The 19,031-nt window shown below is 40.3% G+C and overlaps 1 protein-coding gene across 1 annotated transcript in view; it reads right to left on the bottom strand.

Annotated features, from left to right (window-relative positions):
• iglon5 (IgLON family member 5) overlaps positions 1 to 16,512 on the bottom strand; it is a gene marked incomplete at its 5' end in the record, with an annotated part of 153,821 nt that extends 137,309 nt beyond the window's left edge. Inside the window, 1 exon segment of the mRNA XM_014016359.1 lies at positions 16,239 to 16,512. Coding sequence (XP_013871813.1) covers positions 16,239 to 16,299 — 61 coding nt within the window.
• Between the last annotated feature and the right edge of the window lie 2,519 nt (positions 16,513 to 19,031).

Here is a 19,031-nt window from a genome sequence, read left to right on the forward strand (position 1 = left end):
GGTTTAATACATGCTCCATGGGGCTGAATGACGCAGTTTCTTCGCAGAAACTTTTCTTGCTGCAGTCGATTAGCGCCTATCTTTCGTTTCTCTCTTCTGTCAGAAGAAAATCTTAATAGAAGCCAACTGTCAATATGGCTTGATCATGATGGATTCGGGCGAGGATCAATCACGTCGGCCTGATTGAGAAAACACCTGCACGATCTGGCCAACATTTGTCATGTCAGATATTTCAGCCTCCCCGTAGCATACAGATCAATTCTGATCTCAGCTGTCAGATTCAAAACTAACAAACAAAAGGTAGCCGAAGATTTGATAAAGCAGATGTTTACGATACATGAAGCTTTAATAACGAGCATCAAATTGGGCTGTTTATCTTACGATTCAGATGCTGCGTCTTCGTGTCAGATATAAATCTTTCATTGCGTGGCTTTGGCATCAGCCATATTATTTAGTCTTATCTTATCTCTTCTTTTGGTTTGGTTGCATTTCATTACGCTATCACTCAAAATATAACCATATTTCTTTTTTTATCTTACAACACAATTTGACTATTGCAGCAGATAAAGCTTTGGTTTAAACCAAACAAATCTAAATCAAAATCTGTACTAACATGTCTAAAGTACAGATATTATTGGTGTTAGACACGTATGTAGACTCGTCAGCAAATTCATGTTATATTAAAGTACTTTTGCCCGACATTAAGCAGTTAATTGCCCTTTTCTGGCACCTTCATTATTTCCTAATAGAATTGGAGGTCCACTGGCCAGATAAAGGTCACATCGATACAGGCAGTGCCCCCTTGATGGGGAGAGAAGAAGACGTTCTGTGACTGTGACACAATCATTTCAAAAAGTCATTAATGATGGAAAAGTTGCTAAAATATTTGCTATTATGTACCAGTTTTAGCCAGAGCTTTCAAAGTTGAATTTTATCTGCATGTCAAAGATAATGCTTAGCCAACACACTTTTTTTTCTGGAAATAGCTCCAGTTTTGCAGCACTGCAGCATATAAACAGGCCAGCGTGATGTTTCTTGCATCTTCAAAATGATATCATGCATTTTAATGACCAAATTTAGTTTTATTTACTGCCGCTCAAACACAAGAGGGCAGAAAACAGATAAATGAGATTTAATTTTCACTGCATCACAGCCTCGAAATGTCAGAATCAAAAGATTTTTGGGGGGAATTGGGAAGTTTCACCAAATAAATGATATTAATTAACAAATTAGATTGCAGTTTTTTATGCAGATATACTTCAATGAATGAGGGAGCAAAGTCTGACTGGAGCACAAATTAAGAGTGCAGAAGTATCTTTAAAAAAATCATATTCAAATACTGTACTCAGGCCCAAACAATAATTGGATTCGGCTTTCTAAATTAGGAAACTGGAAAGAACACCAAAGGCTTTCAGTGTTATCTAACTCCATATCTAATTAATGAAATATCACAACATAATAGAGCAGCATCTTCTTCCAAACCCAATTAAAGGTCTGCTGCAGCACGAACATTTGATAGAATCTCACCCAACATTCCAATTAACACAACAGGACCCCACTAGCACAAATTTGATGCTTTGTTCTAAAACTATTTCTGTGATCTTTTGCCTCAAAATATTTGGGGCAGTTGTTGAACACCAAATATCTGGAAAGCGAGCAGAGTGGAATCAAACACTTTTAAAGGAAGGGTGTTATGTATTTTCTAGGGGTGCAACGAKACAGAAAGGTCACGATTTGTTTCGGTTCGATACTTTAGTCTCACGTTTCAATATTTTTTCGGTACAAAAAAATAGAAATTTCTATGCCTTTCTTAACTTGTAATTTATTGAAATTAATTATGAACATTTGTTTAACCTCAAAGGTACAGTTTATAAATTAAATGTTGCTGAAACAGCAAGTTTCTCAGTGGATCTGTGCTCGACAATGGAGGCTAGGTGGAGTAGTCGAACACAGATCCACTGATCCTTCATCACAGAGCATCTTCAGAAGACAAGTTGACAAAACGAATGTTAAAAATGATACAATTGTGTATTGAACCTAAAGCACTGCATTGAACGGTTCGACACAATACACRTATTGTTGCACTCCTATTTTCCAGGCACATTCTACACCACAGTCAAGTAATTATGTTTCATTGTTATGAAAATGCTATAAAAATAGAATTAGTCTATCTAAACACCTTGAAATTTGACTGTGTCTCTTTAAGGCCCTCCTACCGTTTTTGACACTCCCACTTCTGCTCATCTTCACAACAATGCTTCAGGGGAGGGAGGGTGTAAAAATAGGCAGTGCTTTTGTACCCGCAACCCTTTGGGCTGCTCCACATGGCTACATGAGATTCTCAAACATGCATGAATGAGTCCAAGCCATGCCCTGGGTATATTTTTGATGAGGTAAAGACATTACAACACGATATAAAGCTAAAAAAAATAAATTTTGCATATTACCCCCCCCCCCCTAAAGATTGTGTAGAAGTGCGTTGGGGTCATCACAGCTTCACAAATCCTGACTGAGTCTTTAATGTCAGAATGTCAGGTTGTCATGCTAAAATGGTCCCTTTATTACAAGAACTCCCGTCAGCGCCCTCACAGCTGGAAGCAGAGCCACGTGCCGGCATTAAACAGCAGAAGAAGCACAGCACAAGCTCTGCGTGGTTAACATTGGATGCCAGAAGAAATAAATATCAAATCATCAAGATTTTTCTTTTAAATTTTTGATACAGCTTTTCCACATAGCAACGCCAAATTACTGTGAAACATCTTTTAATTGCATGTTGTCATTTTTACACAGCATCCAAACACAAAAATGTGTGTCACCTGTGGATTCTTGACAAGTCCCAAATTGTTTATTGCCTGGGCACACTGCACGACTGTTTTATTAGAGGTGCGCTGCCTTGCTGAAATGACTCCCTAACCAGTAGCATATTGCATTAGCAGCAGCTCCTTAATGCTGCAATATCACACAACAAGTGACCCTGAAACAGTTTTACTACTCCCACTCACACAGCAATATTACCAAACTCAGTTTTCATTGGCAGGATAAACCTGACGTGGTTTTTTTTCCCCCCACCTCACCTAATCATCTGCCTGCAAAATCAATCCATCTCGATCACCGCCTGTTGCGGGACTTTGCATCCCTCCTCCCTCACACCATCTGTCTCCCTTCCCTCGCTCGCCTCCTCGCAGCCCTCCTTCAATCATTTTTTTTTTCATAACTCCTCCATCTCTYGGTCCTGTCCGTCCTCATCAGCTTCTCGTGTCCCTCTGTGTTTCCCCGTGCTGTTTCTGCTCCGTGCATTAAACAAATGCAGCCGTGCTGCACATGCTGCATGTAACGTGCTCCCCGGGCGAGCACATTTCACGACAATGCGAGAACATATCGGCGGATGATTGGCACTGACGGCGGACACGCCTGATTCGCGGCGACACGTCGGCCATCTCAGCTGTTGAGCGGCTCATTATCATTTAGAACCGCTTGCTGCACAAACTGCACGCCCMCACGGTCTGTCGTGGTCTCCTGACAGGAATTAGAATTAAGTGAAAGTCAAGAAGCGACAGTCTCTTACAGTCATTGTTATACCGAGCCAAAGTTTCGAAGCACAGCCTCTGTTATGGCTTCTCTCTTTCTTTCTTTTTTTTTTTTTTTGTTCCCTTGGAGGACAGTGTTGGTATGTGATGCTCGTTAGCACGCCCTGTGTCTCTTTTCCACCCCTCACTCATGCCTCCTCCCCCTGTCTATTAAAGTCTGGGACCAAATTATCCCCATTCTGTCGGTCTCTTTCACCCTCCATCTCTCTCAGAGCTCACTGTGAATACCAGTCTGGAGCACAATAACTCCTCTTCTTTCCCTCTTTCCTGCACTTTATCCATCCCTCCGTCTCTCCGTCTCCCTCCTCGCTCTTACGGCTACAGGAGAAGTCTGTGAAGGGAGCAGCTGCTGAAATATTTATTGATCTGTTTTCCTCAGTTTTATTTATTTCCCTCTCTTCCTCCCCCCCTCCTCGCTTCTCCCTCTCTCTCCCATCCTGCCTGCAAAGACCCGCAAACACCTCCAGCACCATCAGATGGCAGAGGCGGAGGAGAGGCTCAAAATCCACTACATAAAACTATTATTTAGCATTTGTTGCACCCAGTGGTTTTACCTGTGTAAACAAAATGAGAGGTGCAAGCGTGGGACGGAGGCTGGGAATGTGAGAGAAGCAGCAGAATGAACAGCTGCGGCTGTAGATTGAGCCGTGAGACAGGTGGGTCGTTCGGCAAATTCTCATTCGGCATCTGCTCCGGCGGGGCTGTTGATAGGAAACACTGAGGTGCTGCTCTTTCTGTGCCACTGCAAAGGAAGTTGTACACCTATTGAAGTACAAGTAGTCATGGCAACAATGCCCCGAGCAATTATAATTACAATGGCGCCAACTTTGGTGCCGGACTATAAACGGATTCACAGGTGAATCTGATGTTATCGCTGCGTAATTAAGGGACCTCTGAGCTATGGCTTATCCTGCCGGTACACATCAGCACAGAGAGTCGAGGCTACACCAGTGGCGGAGCCAGACATTTTTCTCGGCGGTGGCCAGACTGGGACCACTCACACAGGGGTGGCCAGGAAAATCACATAAAATTTTACTTTAAAGTTTCTGCAGATCTTTGTGTTTTGGTCATTCCGTTACGTCCTTATACAGGCAGTGACTACCTTATAAACATAGGTGTCAGAACCATTTTAAAAGTGGGGGGACACACTGTTGTGGGGTCTGGGTGTCCACCCCCAGAAAATTTTGAACAAAATAGATGCCCTTTCCTGCGTTCTGGTGTATTTTACCAGGTTGTTAAACATAATTTTACCTACATAAATAAACAGTTGATTTAATAATTATTTCAGAGACAGATTACTCATTAATCTAGTTCCATCATCCTGTTTTTAAACTCACTGCTACAGCTGAGATAAGGTTAATTAAAGTGACACAATTTATCATATCCAGTGACTTTGTACTTTTATATTGTTTATTTATTTTTAATTGTAACACATCATTGTGCCAAATAATGATAACCCTCAACTCCATGTTTAAAACTAATATTAATAATTTTACCCAATGAACAGGTGCAAAATTGATAATCACCAACAGTGAATTTAGAGGGGTATTCCAATATCTCGGATTTAGTGATGGGTCTACTCTTAACCAAACACAGAGCATTGTGCAGCCTTCATAACATAAAATGACACTGTGTGTTATGGTGACAAAAACAAAAAACAAACAAAAAAAAAAGACTTTTGTTTCCATAAGTCCGAAAGTTGTCACCATAAGTCGGAATACATAGGCATATTTTCTCTATATAAAAAAAAACATCACTTCCTTGTCATCAGTCTTCTTCAGTGATCGAGCTTGGTGATGTTTCAAACTGTTAAACACTGCCACCAACTGTTCAGGAGGATTATTGCACCCCTAAAGGTTGTTTCACTGTGRAAGGGCTGTGTACAGCAGGGTGGCCAAAGATTTGTCTGTGGTGGCCATAGCCACCCCTGGCCACCCCCTGGCTCCACCCCTGGGCTACACCAAAAGAAGTGACTTACTTAGCAGTTTGAAAAGCATGTTCTGCCCCAGCTTTTTGTTGTAACCAAACAATAAAATGTTAACAAAGAAAAAGAGTGTTTCACTCACACACAACATGCACACGTGCTGGAGAACACACACTCACACACACACACACACACACACACACACACACACACACACACACACACAAAACTAAGTCCCCTCCACCAGGCATGGCCTGCATTAGCGCCTAAGCCTTTTCCATTGATTTGCCGGCGAGCGCCTTGTCTTTTGGTAATGAGGACAGGGAGAAAAGCGGGACCCTCGTCCCTCTCAGCTCCCGCAGGACAAGCCGCCTGCAGTAATCTGAATTGTGTTTCGAATCATGCTAACTCGATGGCACACAAAAAAAAAAGCATAGAAAGAAGAGGAACAGAGGGAAGAAATTCTCACAGCACRCTCTCCCCTTCGAACTGAATTTATTCCTCCTAAATGTGTAACATCTGCACAAAACCAAACACAAACCCATCGCTTTTCTTCCCTCATTTTCTCCCTATAGCTCAGTCTGCAATGTGAATGGGAGCTTTGAAATCCAAATTGAAGCAATTTGTACTAAAACCTGTTTAACTTTTAACATGAATGTTTTAGGGGAGAGATCAATTAGAGCACAAAAGTACACATTAATGTATTCTTTACGTCCAGGAAAGTTGTCCCTTTCCTGTTTGCTTTCTATTAATTTTACAGCTTCAGAGARGGAATTCTCGAAATTCTTTTTTTCAGAGGCCTACATAAAAGAAACCATTTCAGTGCATGCGGAAATGTATTTTTCTTTTTGCAAATGGTGTGGATGTGTGTGTGAGAGAGAGTGGCCCTTCTTGTCTGGTGGCCATGCRGCAATGCCTATTTCTGTTCCTTCAGCCACTTTTCTTCCTCTTGAACTATCACTCTCTTGCATTAAATAAAACATCTCCCTTTTTTTCATTTTCTACAGCGAGAAACGCGAGAGAAGGGGAAAAAAAAGCAGCTAATGTTCATAATGATGGTCAAACCAGTGCAGGTCTTTTAACTGAGAGTGAGAGACGGGGAAAATGAGGGAAGGTTATTTCAGAGCAAATTACAACAGTGATGAAACACAGTGCCATTTCCTGCATGGCCCAAGCTGCAAATAGTCCCAGCTACTTTCCATCACATTTAACTCCTTGTATTAGACCTATAATAATAATTGCAAACAAGCCCATCGTTGATGACACGCTGACATTCTGAACGAGCCAATGTGTGAGGCAGAAGAAAAAATCTCGAGGGCACAGCACATCGTAGATATGTCTGTAGATATCTGTAGATGCCCTGCTCTGGCCTTAAGGCTGCAAACACATGAGATACAAAGTGCAGAGGTCATCTTCTGTCTGATGTACATCTCTGTCTTATCAATAATAAGAAACGATGCAACACCCAACAACAAACAAAAAGCAAAAGTTTTATTTGTGCTCATTTGAAACAACTGCTTCTCAGTGCTGCTTCTATTAAAGGAGGCCAAAAAACATAAATATTATCCCACTTTACAGCAAGGCTCCCCTTATAGATGGCTTATAAATTGTTTCTASATAGGCTATTAATTAATCTGTAAACATTTTATAAATCTATAAAAAGTGTTTATTATGCATTAGTTAAGAACAAGAAATCCTGGACAAGAATCCAGTTTCTTGCAAAATAGTGAGCCAAATCTGTTCATGTACATATTACAACTACATAAAGGATTCAAGGAAGTTTTATTGTCATTCAATAATAATAATAAYAAATTACATATTACTAAAGGTGCTATAATAAATATTTCAGACTAGTATTCTATCTTGTAATGCATAATAATGATTCGGAAACACATATTTTACATATAATTTTATACTGTATTACTTACTGCATTATTCATATCCACAATTATCAAAAGGAGCCATTACTGTAAAGTGTAAAACAGTACACTAGTTATAAGGCTTCCTTATGGCACTTATACATGTTTATTAGTTATTAATAACTAATGTACTGTTTTCCACTTTACAATAATGCTTCCTTATGCCATTTATACATATTTATTAGTCATTAATAAATAGTGTACAGTCTTACACTTTACAATAAGGCTCCCTTTGTTAATTGTGGATATGAATAATGCAGTGTGTTTCCAAATCATTATTGTGCTTACTAGTTATTAACCTAGTCTGMAATGTTGARTATAGCACCTTTTAGATGGAACATCAGATTTGGCTCAATATGTGGCAAAAAATGGAGAGTTTTGTTTCTTTCTTGTCCCTAACTAATGCATAATAAARACTTATTAATGATTTATAAAGTGTTYACKGTTRAATTAATAACCTATCTATAAACTATTTATAAGCCATCTATATTGGGAGCCTTATTGCAAAGTGGTACCATTATTGGTGTGTAATCTAAAATAATAATCTGGACAACACTCCTGTCATTGCCCTGATGTCTCTCTGCTTTTGGATTAGTCTTAGCCAATTTACCACTATTATTTTCGTCACTCATCTTTCGGCATTGTACTGTCGTTCTCACTTTTAGATTGTTTTCGGAGTCAGATCAGACTGCCGAGTGTTTTTGATTCTGTTATGCCTCCAGCAAAATTACCCGCTGCAGACAATAAAGACTAAAATAAATTGTTTTTTTTCTCTTTCTGTCCTTGATGCAATTTTACAACACCTTTAAATTCATTCCAAAGCTACAAAGGGGTTGCCAACTATAGACTTATTAGCTTTACTGCCTTCACAAGATTAAAGTCATGCTACAATAGCCATTTTGCATCTAAGCAAACGAATAGTARTTTAAGACACATAATTGAAGTCATTCCGCAGAATCTTCAGAGTTTGTAACTCGTTTAAACAACTTTTGGTGCATCTAAGGYGTCTCTAACTTAAAGCAGCAAAATCTCAAGTTTGCTCTCATTTTCTGTCAGGCTGACCCAAATGCTTTGACAACTCGACTGTTGCCATGGTAGCATCACTCTAATGTTTTTTTTTTCTGTTGTCGAGTAATATATGCATTGCAAGAAATATTCCAAACAGCCTGTGAAGTTGGGAACAGCTTAACAACATTATTCATTATGTACCAACAGTGATTATAATCAGCTATTTTTCAAACAAAGGCGATAAATCTCAGAGAAACGTTGCTCGACTGATTTTTTTTCCTTATTATGTGACTGAGTTACAAGGTGCTACAATGAAAGAAATAAGACACARATGTGTGGCAAATAACCTAAAAGCGCGAGTGATTGGTAAGGCTGAAAATGAGACCTTACAATGAATGATTTTAGGCTGCTGTGATCAGCTAATAAAACCTGAAGCCACAAAAGTTCCAACAATAAACTGATTRTTTTACAACCAAGACAAAGCTGCATGTTTGAGAAGAAAAAAAAAACTCTCAGAGCTTCTGAGCTACAAAAATTGTCACAATACCCTGACATTTTTGCCTGGCCTCATTGCCGCTTTGCTTTTGCTCTGTATGGATTACATCCCCTTGGTTTCAGTGTGAGAAAATGTCTTTCTATTTCAAATGGATGGAAACTTCACTGCAGCCAGAGGAGATGCACATTTTATCAGCCTTTTTTCTATTTTGTCCTTTCAGCTTCATAAAATATTCAGCAGAAAAGTTGCCGAAACCAAAAACCACAGAGAAGCAAGTTGAAAAAGTTGTTTTGACATGATCAGTTTTGTAAATGATGTTAATAAAAATAAAGGATGGACTYTAATGGTTAAATCTACCAGATAACTTCTCGATTGGAAATACATCAGTTTGGAAAGTAGGTCAAGTTGTCATTTTTCTCAACATGCTCAAGTCAAACTCTGGATTGGATAAAAAGATAAAAAGGTAGCACTTTCAAATAAGACGCAGAGGAGAGGACATAGAAATCCCCGTGGGGACGATACATTTCCAGCTGACTTGCTTATTTTTACACCGCACTGTGGAAACAAAATGTAAACTCAGCAACGCGATCATGTGACCAGAGTCAGAATGTTGTGCTTCATTCAGGCTCAGCTGTGTTTTACTGTGATTTTGGTGTATAAAATGTTAATCAGTTATAAAAAAAAAAAAAAGCAATTACTACAAACATTGCCTAATGTTCTGTTGGACAGGTCTCTCTGCAATCTGAAACCACAAACTTTACTGAGGTTTGATCTGCTTCTCCGTATGTGAGGAACCAGTTCAGACAGTCACCTTCAAATAACAGCATGGGGGGGTAAAACAAGTGAAGGAAGTGAACACTCCACCACCCCCAGGACAGCATTTAGACCACAGGCCTTCTCTGGTTATACCTCCAACCCTTGTCCCCAAGGCTCTTCAGAACAAATCTAAGCGCTCTCACTCCAACACTTGCAGATAAATAAAACCTGCCAAAATGGCAGAGCTTTCATAAGCCAAACATGAAGAACAACAGCACACACAAACCATGGATTTCAAAGGGAGGGAGAGGAAAAAAAACCAGAAGCCCCTCCAGAATAGGAGCGCGTGGCATCTGTTGATCCTGGCATCTCTCTTCTCTTCATCTCTAAGCCAAGACTGATGATCCATTCGAGTGTGTGTGTGTGTGTGTGTGTGTGTGTGTGTTTGAGAATAAATGTGTGTGTATGATGGTGCAGAAGAGAAGGAGGACGGCTATGTGCTAACATGTGCAATGTGCATTGACCCCACTTGGCCCCCATATGTCGCTGAAACAAGAAGGATGGCGGGTTACAAATCGGCCCCTCTTGTGTTCACCTGTTCTSTCGTCCTCTACGCTTCCTCTTCACCAGAGCTTCCAGCTTAAAGAAAACACATCTGTTGGACTRCTTGGCATTACAGTACAGCTCTGTGCACAACTGAAGTACATCTCTGGATATCTGTAAGCTTGGTTCTCTGTAAACGTGAAGTTACCAATAAAATGATGTAGTTTCCTGTTACAAATTGTTTAATTAATTTGAATTAATGTGTTCATGGATGCACTCCATCTATAATGCTTTAGCTCTGGTCTGATTGCAGAGAGGAAACAAGTTTTGAGTAATTGCAAACAGCTCGTTGGAATGTGCAGATATTTTACTGTATGTTTGAGTGGGAGCATTGCCACCGACATCCTAGAGWAGTAGTCCTTGTGTGTTAAAAAATAAATTAATTAAAATGGGAAGCGAAAAGCACGATGGCATGCCAGGACCTGGACATCATRTCCATGGAGTAGCTTGTGCATTTAGATGCCAAGTCTGTGGGAAACCTTTGAATRGCTTAATGGTGTTTTGCAGCACAGGACTAAAGAACCTCCTGGCTTGCTTGCCATTGTACAGGTCTAAACCTATTTTRCCATTTCTAATTGTGTGCAAAACCAAGTTACTCTCTTTTGTGTCCAAGATGTGATTGGATGCTAATGTTTCAGAATGAGAACGAGCTATCATCAAGTAAATAAAATACTGAGGGCAGTACAATAATTCAAGGTAATGTGTTTTATACACCATTAAACAAGCATTAATAACACATTTCGTCTCGTAAACATTTGGTGGTAGAAAGCATTTAAGCAACCACAGCCCACCCACGGCTCYCAGGGCTGCAGATACACAGCTGCTGCATGATTTATCAACCATCAAACAGTAGCCCTTTAACAGTCATGTTCTTCCTCTATAATGCATGCTTTTCACCTTAAAAGCGGACATTTTTATAACTTATAGCAACTTGCAGCAGCAGCAGGATCCTTCTCCAAGATGAATCTGATYCACGTGTGGCAGCGTGTGCACACCCCACATCGATGTTCAATCATTCCTCAACTGTGTCTGAGATGATTGGTTGCACCTCCGTACCGCACAGAGCCCACAGGTTTACAAATTTACAGAGCTGAAACGCGAGACGAGAGACCCACTTTGGGCTGGGTCTGGTTAGTGCGATGTTGAGCCCTTTGTGTTTGTGTGCTGYGCGCTTCCTGCGGGGCTGTCCGTCTGCTGTCTGCCTGGACTGGATATGGCGGGGCTTGATGTGGGAAGCCAACCATGACCAGCTGGGCTCTCCCTGCCCACAAGGAGCTCAGGAGAAGGAAAGGTGCAGCCTGYCTGCATCTGCAGGTTGTTAACCTCATATCTCATTGCACTGACACATCAATTATTGTTATTAAGGGGCCTGAGTAATTTATTTATATACTGATTTCCCACCAGACTAAAGCAGGACTAATTGAGCCAGGTGTGAGTGTTTGTCTCTGCTCAYGCTAGATGTGCTGAGGGAAATCAGAGAAAATGGTGAGAATGGGGCACACAGCTAATAAGACATGAGACATCCTGTGGTATAGGGAGAATTTGGGGCGGGGGGTGCTTTAAAATATGCAATAAGATTTAATATGTTGTATATTTACTCTTCCCTGAGGATAACAGAAACATAGTGACACTAGCTGCATTTCCATTGCAAATGTGCGCAAAACTTTGTCGATATTCTGTTAATGTCGAAAAACACAGTTTCGCAACTGTGATGTTTCCATTAAGTAAGAAATGCTATTAAAGTCACGCGTGAATACGTTTGTTCTCGTGATAAGTCATTACAAACATGGTGGCAATGGATGTAAACACATAGCACATTGCTACCACGACACTAGCGCTCATCATCAGAGGAGACGACGGCGTCTTTTATCGAGGCTTTCCAGTGACAAGTCCCTACTTGGGAGTGGCTACGTATGCTGTTTTTGGGAAATCGTAGTTGGTGAGTTTACTATTTTATACTACTTCTGTGATATTACTACTATTTCTACTTCTTGTTGTCTTCGTCATTGTCTTTTTCGCCAGTAGAAACAGCCAGTTGTTGATCATGTGACTCCTGTGATGCGACAAAAGTGTTTCCATTGCAGTTTTGCGAAAAACACCTATTTCGATATGGCTGAAAAACCACCTCATACAGCGCAAAAACATTTTGTCGANTATATTTACTCTTCCCTGAGGACAACAGAAACATAGTGGCACTAGCTGCATTTCCATTGCAAATGTGCGCAAAACTTTGTCGATATTCTGTTAAGGTCGAAAAAACACAGTTTCGCAACTGTGATGTTTCCATTAATTAAGAAATGCTATTAAAGTCACGCATAAATACATTTGTTCTCACGATAAGTCGTTACAAACATGGTGGCAATGGATGTAAACACATAGCATGTTGCTACCATGACACTAGCGCTCATCATCAGAGGAGACGACGGTGTCTTTTATTGAGGCTTTCCAGTGACAAGTCCCTACTTGGGAGTGGCTACGCATGCTGTTTTTGGGAAATTGTAGTTGGTGAGTTTACTATTTTATACTACTACTGTGATATTACTACTATTTCTACTTCCTGTTGTCTTTGTCATCGTCTTTTTCGCCAGTAGAAACAGCCAGTTGTTGATCATGTGACTCCTGTGATGCGACAAAAGTGTTTCCATTGCAGTTTTGCAAAAAACACCTATTTCGATATGGCTGAAAAACCACCTCATACAGCGCAAAAACATTTTGTCGAAAAACGTATTATTTTTTCGAAATTGACGTGTTTCCATTGAGCAAATTTATTTTYGAAATTCTAATTTGCGCATTTTCATGGTCAATGGAAACGCAGCTACTGTCAGGTTTTGTTATGCAAATTATGTTGAAAAAGTCACGAGATTTCCACACGGAATTTTCTAATTGCAGGAATTTGATGTATAAAGTGTGGAAATAATGTTCAGTCACTCTCTAAAATGTCCAGCTTTATTATTTAAGTTCAATTTGATTTAGACCATAACATGCTCCAAATGTTTGACAGTGSTTTTGGTGGAATTAACATCTTGCATTCTTTGCTAGTTTTTTAGCGCAACAGAAGCACAGAAGAACACGCTGAGAGAAAACAGTCACCTCTGCCAGCGAGCTGCTGGGTATCAGTCTGAATAATCCAGAACAAATCAGACWGAGATCTGTGGTGAAAAGATTCCAGCTGATCCAAAGCATCCAGATCATACTGCCTTCAAACTGTTACCCTCAGATAAGAAGTATTGATACTCTACAGGTCCTGATGCTGCTACAAAAGAAATGGGACAAAACAGTCCTTCATACCAGCAGTAATTAGTTTTTTAAGCAAATATTTTAAAGATCAATACTTTTTATTACCTTCATTTTTCTGCTCAGTGGGCCTGAGCAGAAGGAACTACATGTTCCTTTTTAAGAGATGTTCTTTTTGTTTGCTTGAAAAGTTATTATTGTACTACTTTCTGTGATCACTCAACATAGATGACCTCTATGAAAGACTAGTACCATGGCCTGAAGTTTTGGGTTCTGGGGGTGGCTTGACTGAAATAAAACTGTGTTTTAAGGGTCGGGCAAAATCTTTTCATGTGCAATTAATTGTCAGAAAAAAAATATTGATTGTTTTTATTTTTTTTTGGCACTTGATGATTAATATGAATAATGCCACCAGGCAGACTGTCTGGGTGGGGGTGAGACTACATGGACTGAGGTGTTTTTCATGAATCTGTCCATTTTTCACTGCCTCCCACTGCAACGTAGTTCAGCTATGAAAAACATAAAAAAGTTCTGTAATTTATTTATTATAACTCCAGTTTTACTTGGCATATCAACACAATTTAACATTTGATGTATAGCCTGAAATCTATACTTTCACGAAAATTTGGAACAGATTTTTAGAGAGCAAATCTTTCCTACTGGAGTGATTTAAATTGGTCATGAGACTAGGACATGCTAGCCTGGCCCTTCTTACAGTTCCACTCAATTCTAGTTTCCCTTCACTGTTCCATCTGGGATCTCTCCCATAGACAAGGATTTCTTCAGGAGCATTTCATTCGGGCCAATTAGAGAACAGAACATCGATTTTCTGTGAAGGTCTGTTTGCAGTTTATTTTACCTGGGCCAATCAGCAAACAGAAGGAGGAGTTTTGAACGATGTTGATTTTCTGTGCAGTGTCTGCTAGTTTAGCAATGGCCGTGGAGGAAGTGAATGAAACCAGTCCGTGTTGAAAAGGCTTCCAAATTAAATTAAATTTGTCTGACAAAGCAGCAGCTCTCATTTACAGTCGTCTCTTTCAACTCGGTACATTTCTCCTCTCAGTAGGGTTGTTTACAATGCACGTGATTTCCGGTTAGCTTCTTAGCTTAGCCTCCTTCACAGTGACATACGTCGCGGCTAACCGATTCAATCATTTTAAACTTCAGCAGAGGCCCCGCCTCCAGCAAGAAATGCTTCTCTATAGCAGAGAGTCCAGACCCTCGTACGTAGCAAAGTGAAGGACAAGGGTCTGGTTTTTACCAGGCTAAGGCATCCAGGGATTCAGGGGATTAATTGTCATATTGATCATTATTGGCTAAATTAATCGTGTTTAATTTACTTGACAATACCGCACAACCATAGTTTTTATTTTTKCTTGTCTTTACAGATGAAAAGTTTTCATAACTCGATACTTGTGATCTTTGTGGGCTGGTTTGACCAAATRTTGGGCCAAAATGTTTGACGCTGTGGTGGCATCATTCTTCACAATCTGCCTTTTAGAGCGGACATTGACCAAATCAGACGACAGTTTAGARTCTAATAAGCAAAGCTAAGACGTTTAACCTGGTTGGCTTTATTTTAAAATGTAGCTTGGACTCCCATATAGCCCGTGGTGACTGTCCTGTGACAGTGGATACAAAAATTTTTATCTCATGACCACATGGGAGAAATAACGTGGCTACAAGATTTTTTTAAATATTTTTTTATTCAACGTCACCAGCTTCAACCTATATGAATTTAGGTGTCTAAAACATTAGCTGACTCTAGCTAGCTGACTCAAATAGCTGTTAGCACCAGCCATCAATTCACATTGTAATTATTTTGATCCAGATTTTGGATTGGTCTTTTGAACTTAACGAGGTCGTAGCTCTAATTTTATGATTTTTATTTTTTGTGTGCAGAGCAGAAAACATAACTCATTGGGTCAAACTGATCAGTTTGTTTATTAGCTGTGTTTATTAYAACTTGACTTGATCCAAATTTGGCCCACTGTTTACAAAATGGTTCTTTATAACTCAGCACAGTTCTTAATGTATACTATGTTTTATAATTTTTTTTAAAAAATTAATGTGTTCACTTGCTGAGAGAAAATTATGGAGACAATTTCTATTCTATTCTATTCTATCTCGACCTTGGGGTTTGAGAAAAGAACACCAAAATAAAAACACTCACCTGACTGACTGCAGTGCTTCAACCAGTACTAAAACATATCCCCCTCCACACACACACACACACACACACACACACACACACACACACGCCCCTCCATTCCTCTCCGAAATGCGTCGTGCGCGTGGGGATGCCGTCCCATTCAAGTCACGTAGTAAAGGAATGTTCACGGAGGACCGGGGATGGGGGTCTATTCCCCTCGCCCCCATACCCCTCTCTATAAACACCTCTACATGCATCACTCGRTGTTTACACTGAACCACGAGGTTTAGATGAACCCTGCTCCGGGCTGACCTGCACGCGCTCGTGCGCACGAGCAAACAGCATCTTTTATCTTTCGCATCAAGCAAACGTATAGAGGCACAGCAGACACGCGTGATTCACATGCAGGTACAGACACCCGCCCTCCTCCTCATCATCATCATCATCATCATTAGTATCTGTTTCCCCCCCCCCCCCCCCAACAAGCATTAAAAATTAAAAGGCAAAGATTGAGGCGCAGCGGCGACAAGGAGCGTCATCACATCACTCAGAAACTTACCTTTAGACAGCAGAACCAGGATCAAACCAGCAAATGCGTTCCGCAAACCAGGGCAGCCCATGATGGAGTTCTGATTGATTTTTCTGCTTGTTTTGTTTGCAGCCTGACAGAAAACGGTATATCCTCCTCTCTGATGGAGTCGCTGCAGGAAATCTGTTTATTACAAAAAAGTGGACGAATGTCAACAGCAGTAACTCTCCTGCACGTGAGCGGATGACATCAGYCTTGACTTTTCCTTTTGATTAATCCCGGCTGTAATCTTCCCCGACGCAGACTCTCTCTCAATCAAATATTAAAGCAGAAAAAAAATATATGTATATATTCCAGACACTTAGTTTGTCTTTCAGAAGATTTTTTTTCTGACAATGCATAAATAGCAGTGTTAGAAATTAAACCGTCCAAAGTTCATCAGATATGATCATATTTCTTGTCTTGGAGCATGTTGTGGGGTCTGTGCGTCCTGACCAAAAAAAAGACCCTGCCGTATGTCTCTGTTGGTATGCAGCGCGTCTCTCCGCTCCGCTCTCCGTGCGTCGCAGAGAGCAGCACTAAATGCGAGGCGCACAGGAAGGGACATGATTGACAGGCCAAGGAGAGCCCCCTCTCTTCCAATCACCGGCCCCAAGGAAGGAGGCGGGACGTGCGGTTGCGCGGATGTCCCGCACCGAGGGGCAGAGCGAGGAGCCTCGCCGGCCAATGGGAAGCGCGCTGTGGGCGGAGCGGGGAGAGCCAGGCGAAGCACGGCGCGGTGATAATGCAATGTGATTTATTGCCAGTTTGGTGTTGCTGCAGCACTCAGAGAGGGTAGTCCACTGGGGGGACAGGCAGACGGAATAACTACAGGGACAGAGGTGGAGGATGAGTGAGGAGCAGGTGGAGCCACACRCTGGCTGCGGTGCTGCTGATGGCAAACAAAAGTGTAAAAGGAAGGAGTTCACTCAGATGCTGGGAAGCAGCATTTAAAGCCACACCAGACACGGATCCAGTTTGTTCCATTTTAAGAAAAATAAACTCAGAAAGGTCACTGAAATAACTTGAACCTGATTAAAAAATATTTTAAGAAAAATATTTTCAAAAATCACCAATTAAAATTAGAAATTGCTTTTGAATTGTGCTTCATCAACAAATTAAATAATAATAATAATAATAATAATAATAATAATAATAATAATTAAACTGCCCTCAACAAGAAGCGTTATACCCTTAGAAAAGACTGAAAACAATTTGACTAGAGTCATGTTAAACTAAGGTGTGTCCTGTGTCTTCAGTCTTGTAATCAGTCAGCTGACAGAAGTAGTCACAGCTGTTCTTCTTCTTCTTCTTCTTGTGTGTTGTTTCATGCTGGTTGGCAAACAACGGAAGGTTTGCATTACCGCCATCTACTGATATGGAGTGTGGATCAAAATACTTTTCTTTTATGTTGCTTATATTCTATTTTCTAATTTTGTTTTTCTAAAAAAAAACTTAACACAATTCATATACATTTACTTCTGGTTTCTTTTTGTAATATATTTATTATATTAAATGTTTCTTTGATTTTTCTTAATTCTTCTATCATCCATCTTCTGTGTTGTTCGTATTCCCTGCTACTAAAATGACATGTTCTATAGTTTCTTCTTGCCCACAGTGCTCACATTGACCTGTATCATGTTTTTGGATTTTGTATAACGTATTGTTCAGAGCCGTGTGTCCAAATCTAAGTCTGCTTATTAATCTTTGTTCTTTTCTGTTCCTTCCTCCTGTTCTCATTTCTCCCACTTGTCTCAGAATCCTATAAAACCATCTTGCTTTGTYATCTTCTTCCCGTTATTTTTGCCATTGCTCCTTCAGTTTTTGTTTGACAATAGATCCTACTTTTGATTTACTTWTTGATATTGTGAGGCTAATTTGATCATTTGTTGCTTGTTTTGCTAGTCACAGCTGTTTGGTATCCACACTGATTATGGACCACAGGAAGTTAAGGAGAGAGTTATAAGATCATCTTTAAGCAGCTATCATTGATATCCACCCTATGGTAGGTGGTGGTAAATGCACCTTAAGTTGGTTTGCCATCCGCCAATAAAATCTAAAAGAAGAAGATCATCTTTAAGCAGCTTGATGTTCCTGTGACTGCAGCTCACGTATTATTTAGAAGTTTATGGTCCACGGGACTGTAGCCAACCTCCCTGGATGTGGCCACGAAGGAAAAACTGATGACAAACTGAAGCGACAGATAATACTAATGGTAGCCAAAGAGCCCAGAAGAACTTCCAACGAGATTAGAGGTGAACTCCAAGGTCAAGGTACATCAGTGTCAGATCGCACCATCYGTCACTGTTTGAGCCAACATGGATTTAATGGAAGCTGACCGAAGAGGACACCACTGTTAAAAGCAAATCACGAAAAAAGCAGGAGTGGACTTTGCCTGAATGCACATTGACAAAGCTCCTGAAGAAAAAAAAAAAAGGAAAAAGCTTGTAAAAATAAAAAACATTGCCAAGGTTTGGTTACATTATGGAGCTGCATTGCTGCAAACTGAGTGTTTCAAATCTGAGCAGGGTACAATAAAATCTCAAGACTATCAAGGTGTTTTGGTACAAAATGTGCTGCCCATTGTCAGAAAACTTAAGTCTTAGTCATATATTCACACATCTAAAAACACCTAAAGACTCAGAACAAAACATTGGGCTCTAAAGTGACCTTCTGAGCCTTGATCTAAATCCTTTTGATCATCTGTAGGCAGAGATGTACGGAAGCGTGTTGCTATCAGGCAGGAAAAAAAAAATCCAAGCGCTATCACGTTATAACGTGATA

Source organism: Austrofundulus limnaeus, unplaced genomic scaffold (genome assembly GCF_001266775.1).
Source record: "Austrofundulus limnaeus strain Quisiro unplaced genomic scaffold, Austrofundulus_limnaeus-1.0 Scaffold143, whole genome shotgun sequence".
NCBI lineage: Eukaryota > Metazoa > Chordata > Actinopteri > Cyprinodontiformes > Rivulidae > Austrofundulus > Austrofundulus limnaeus.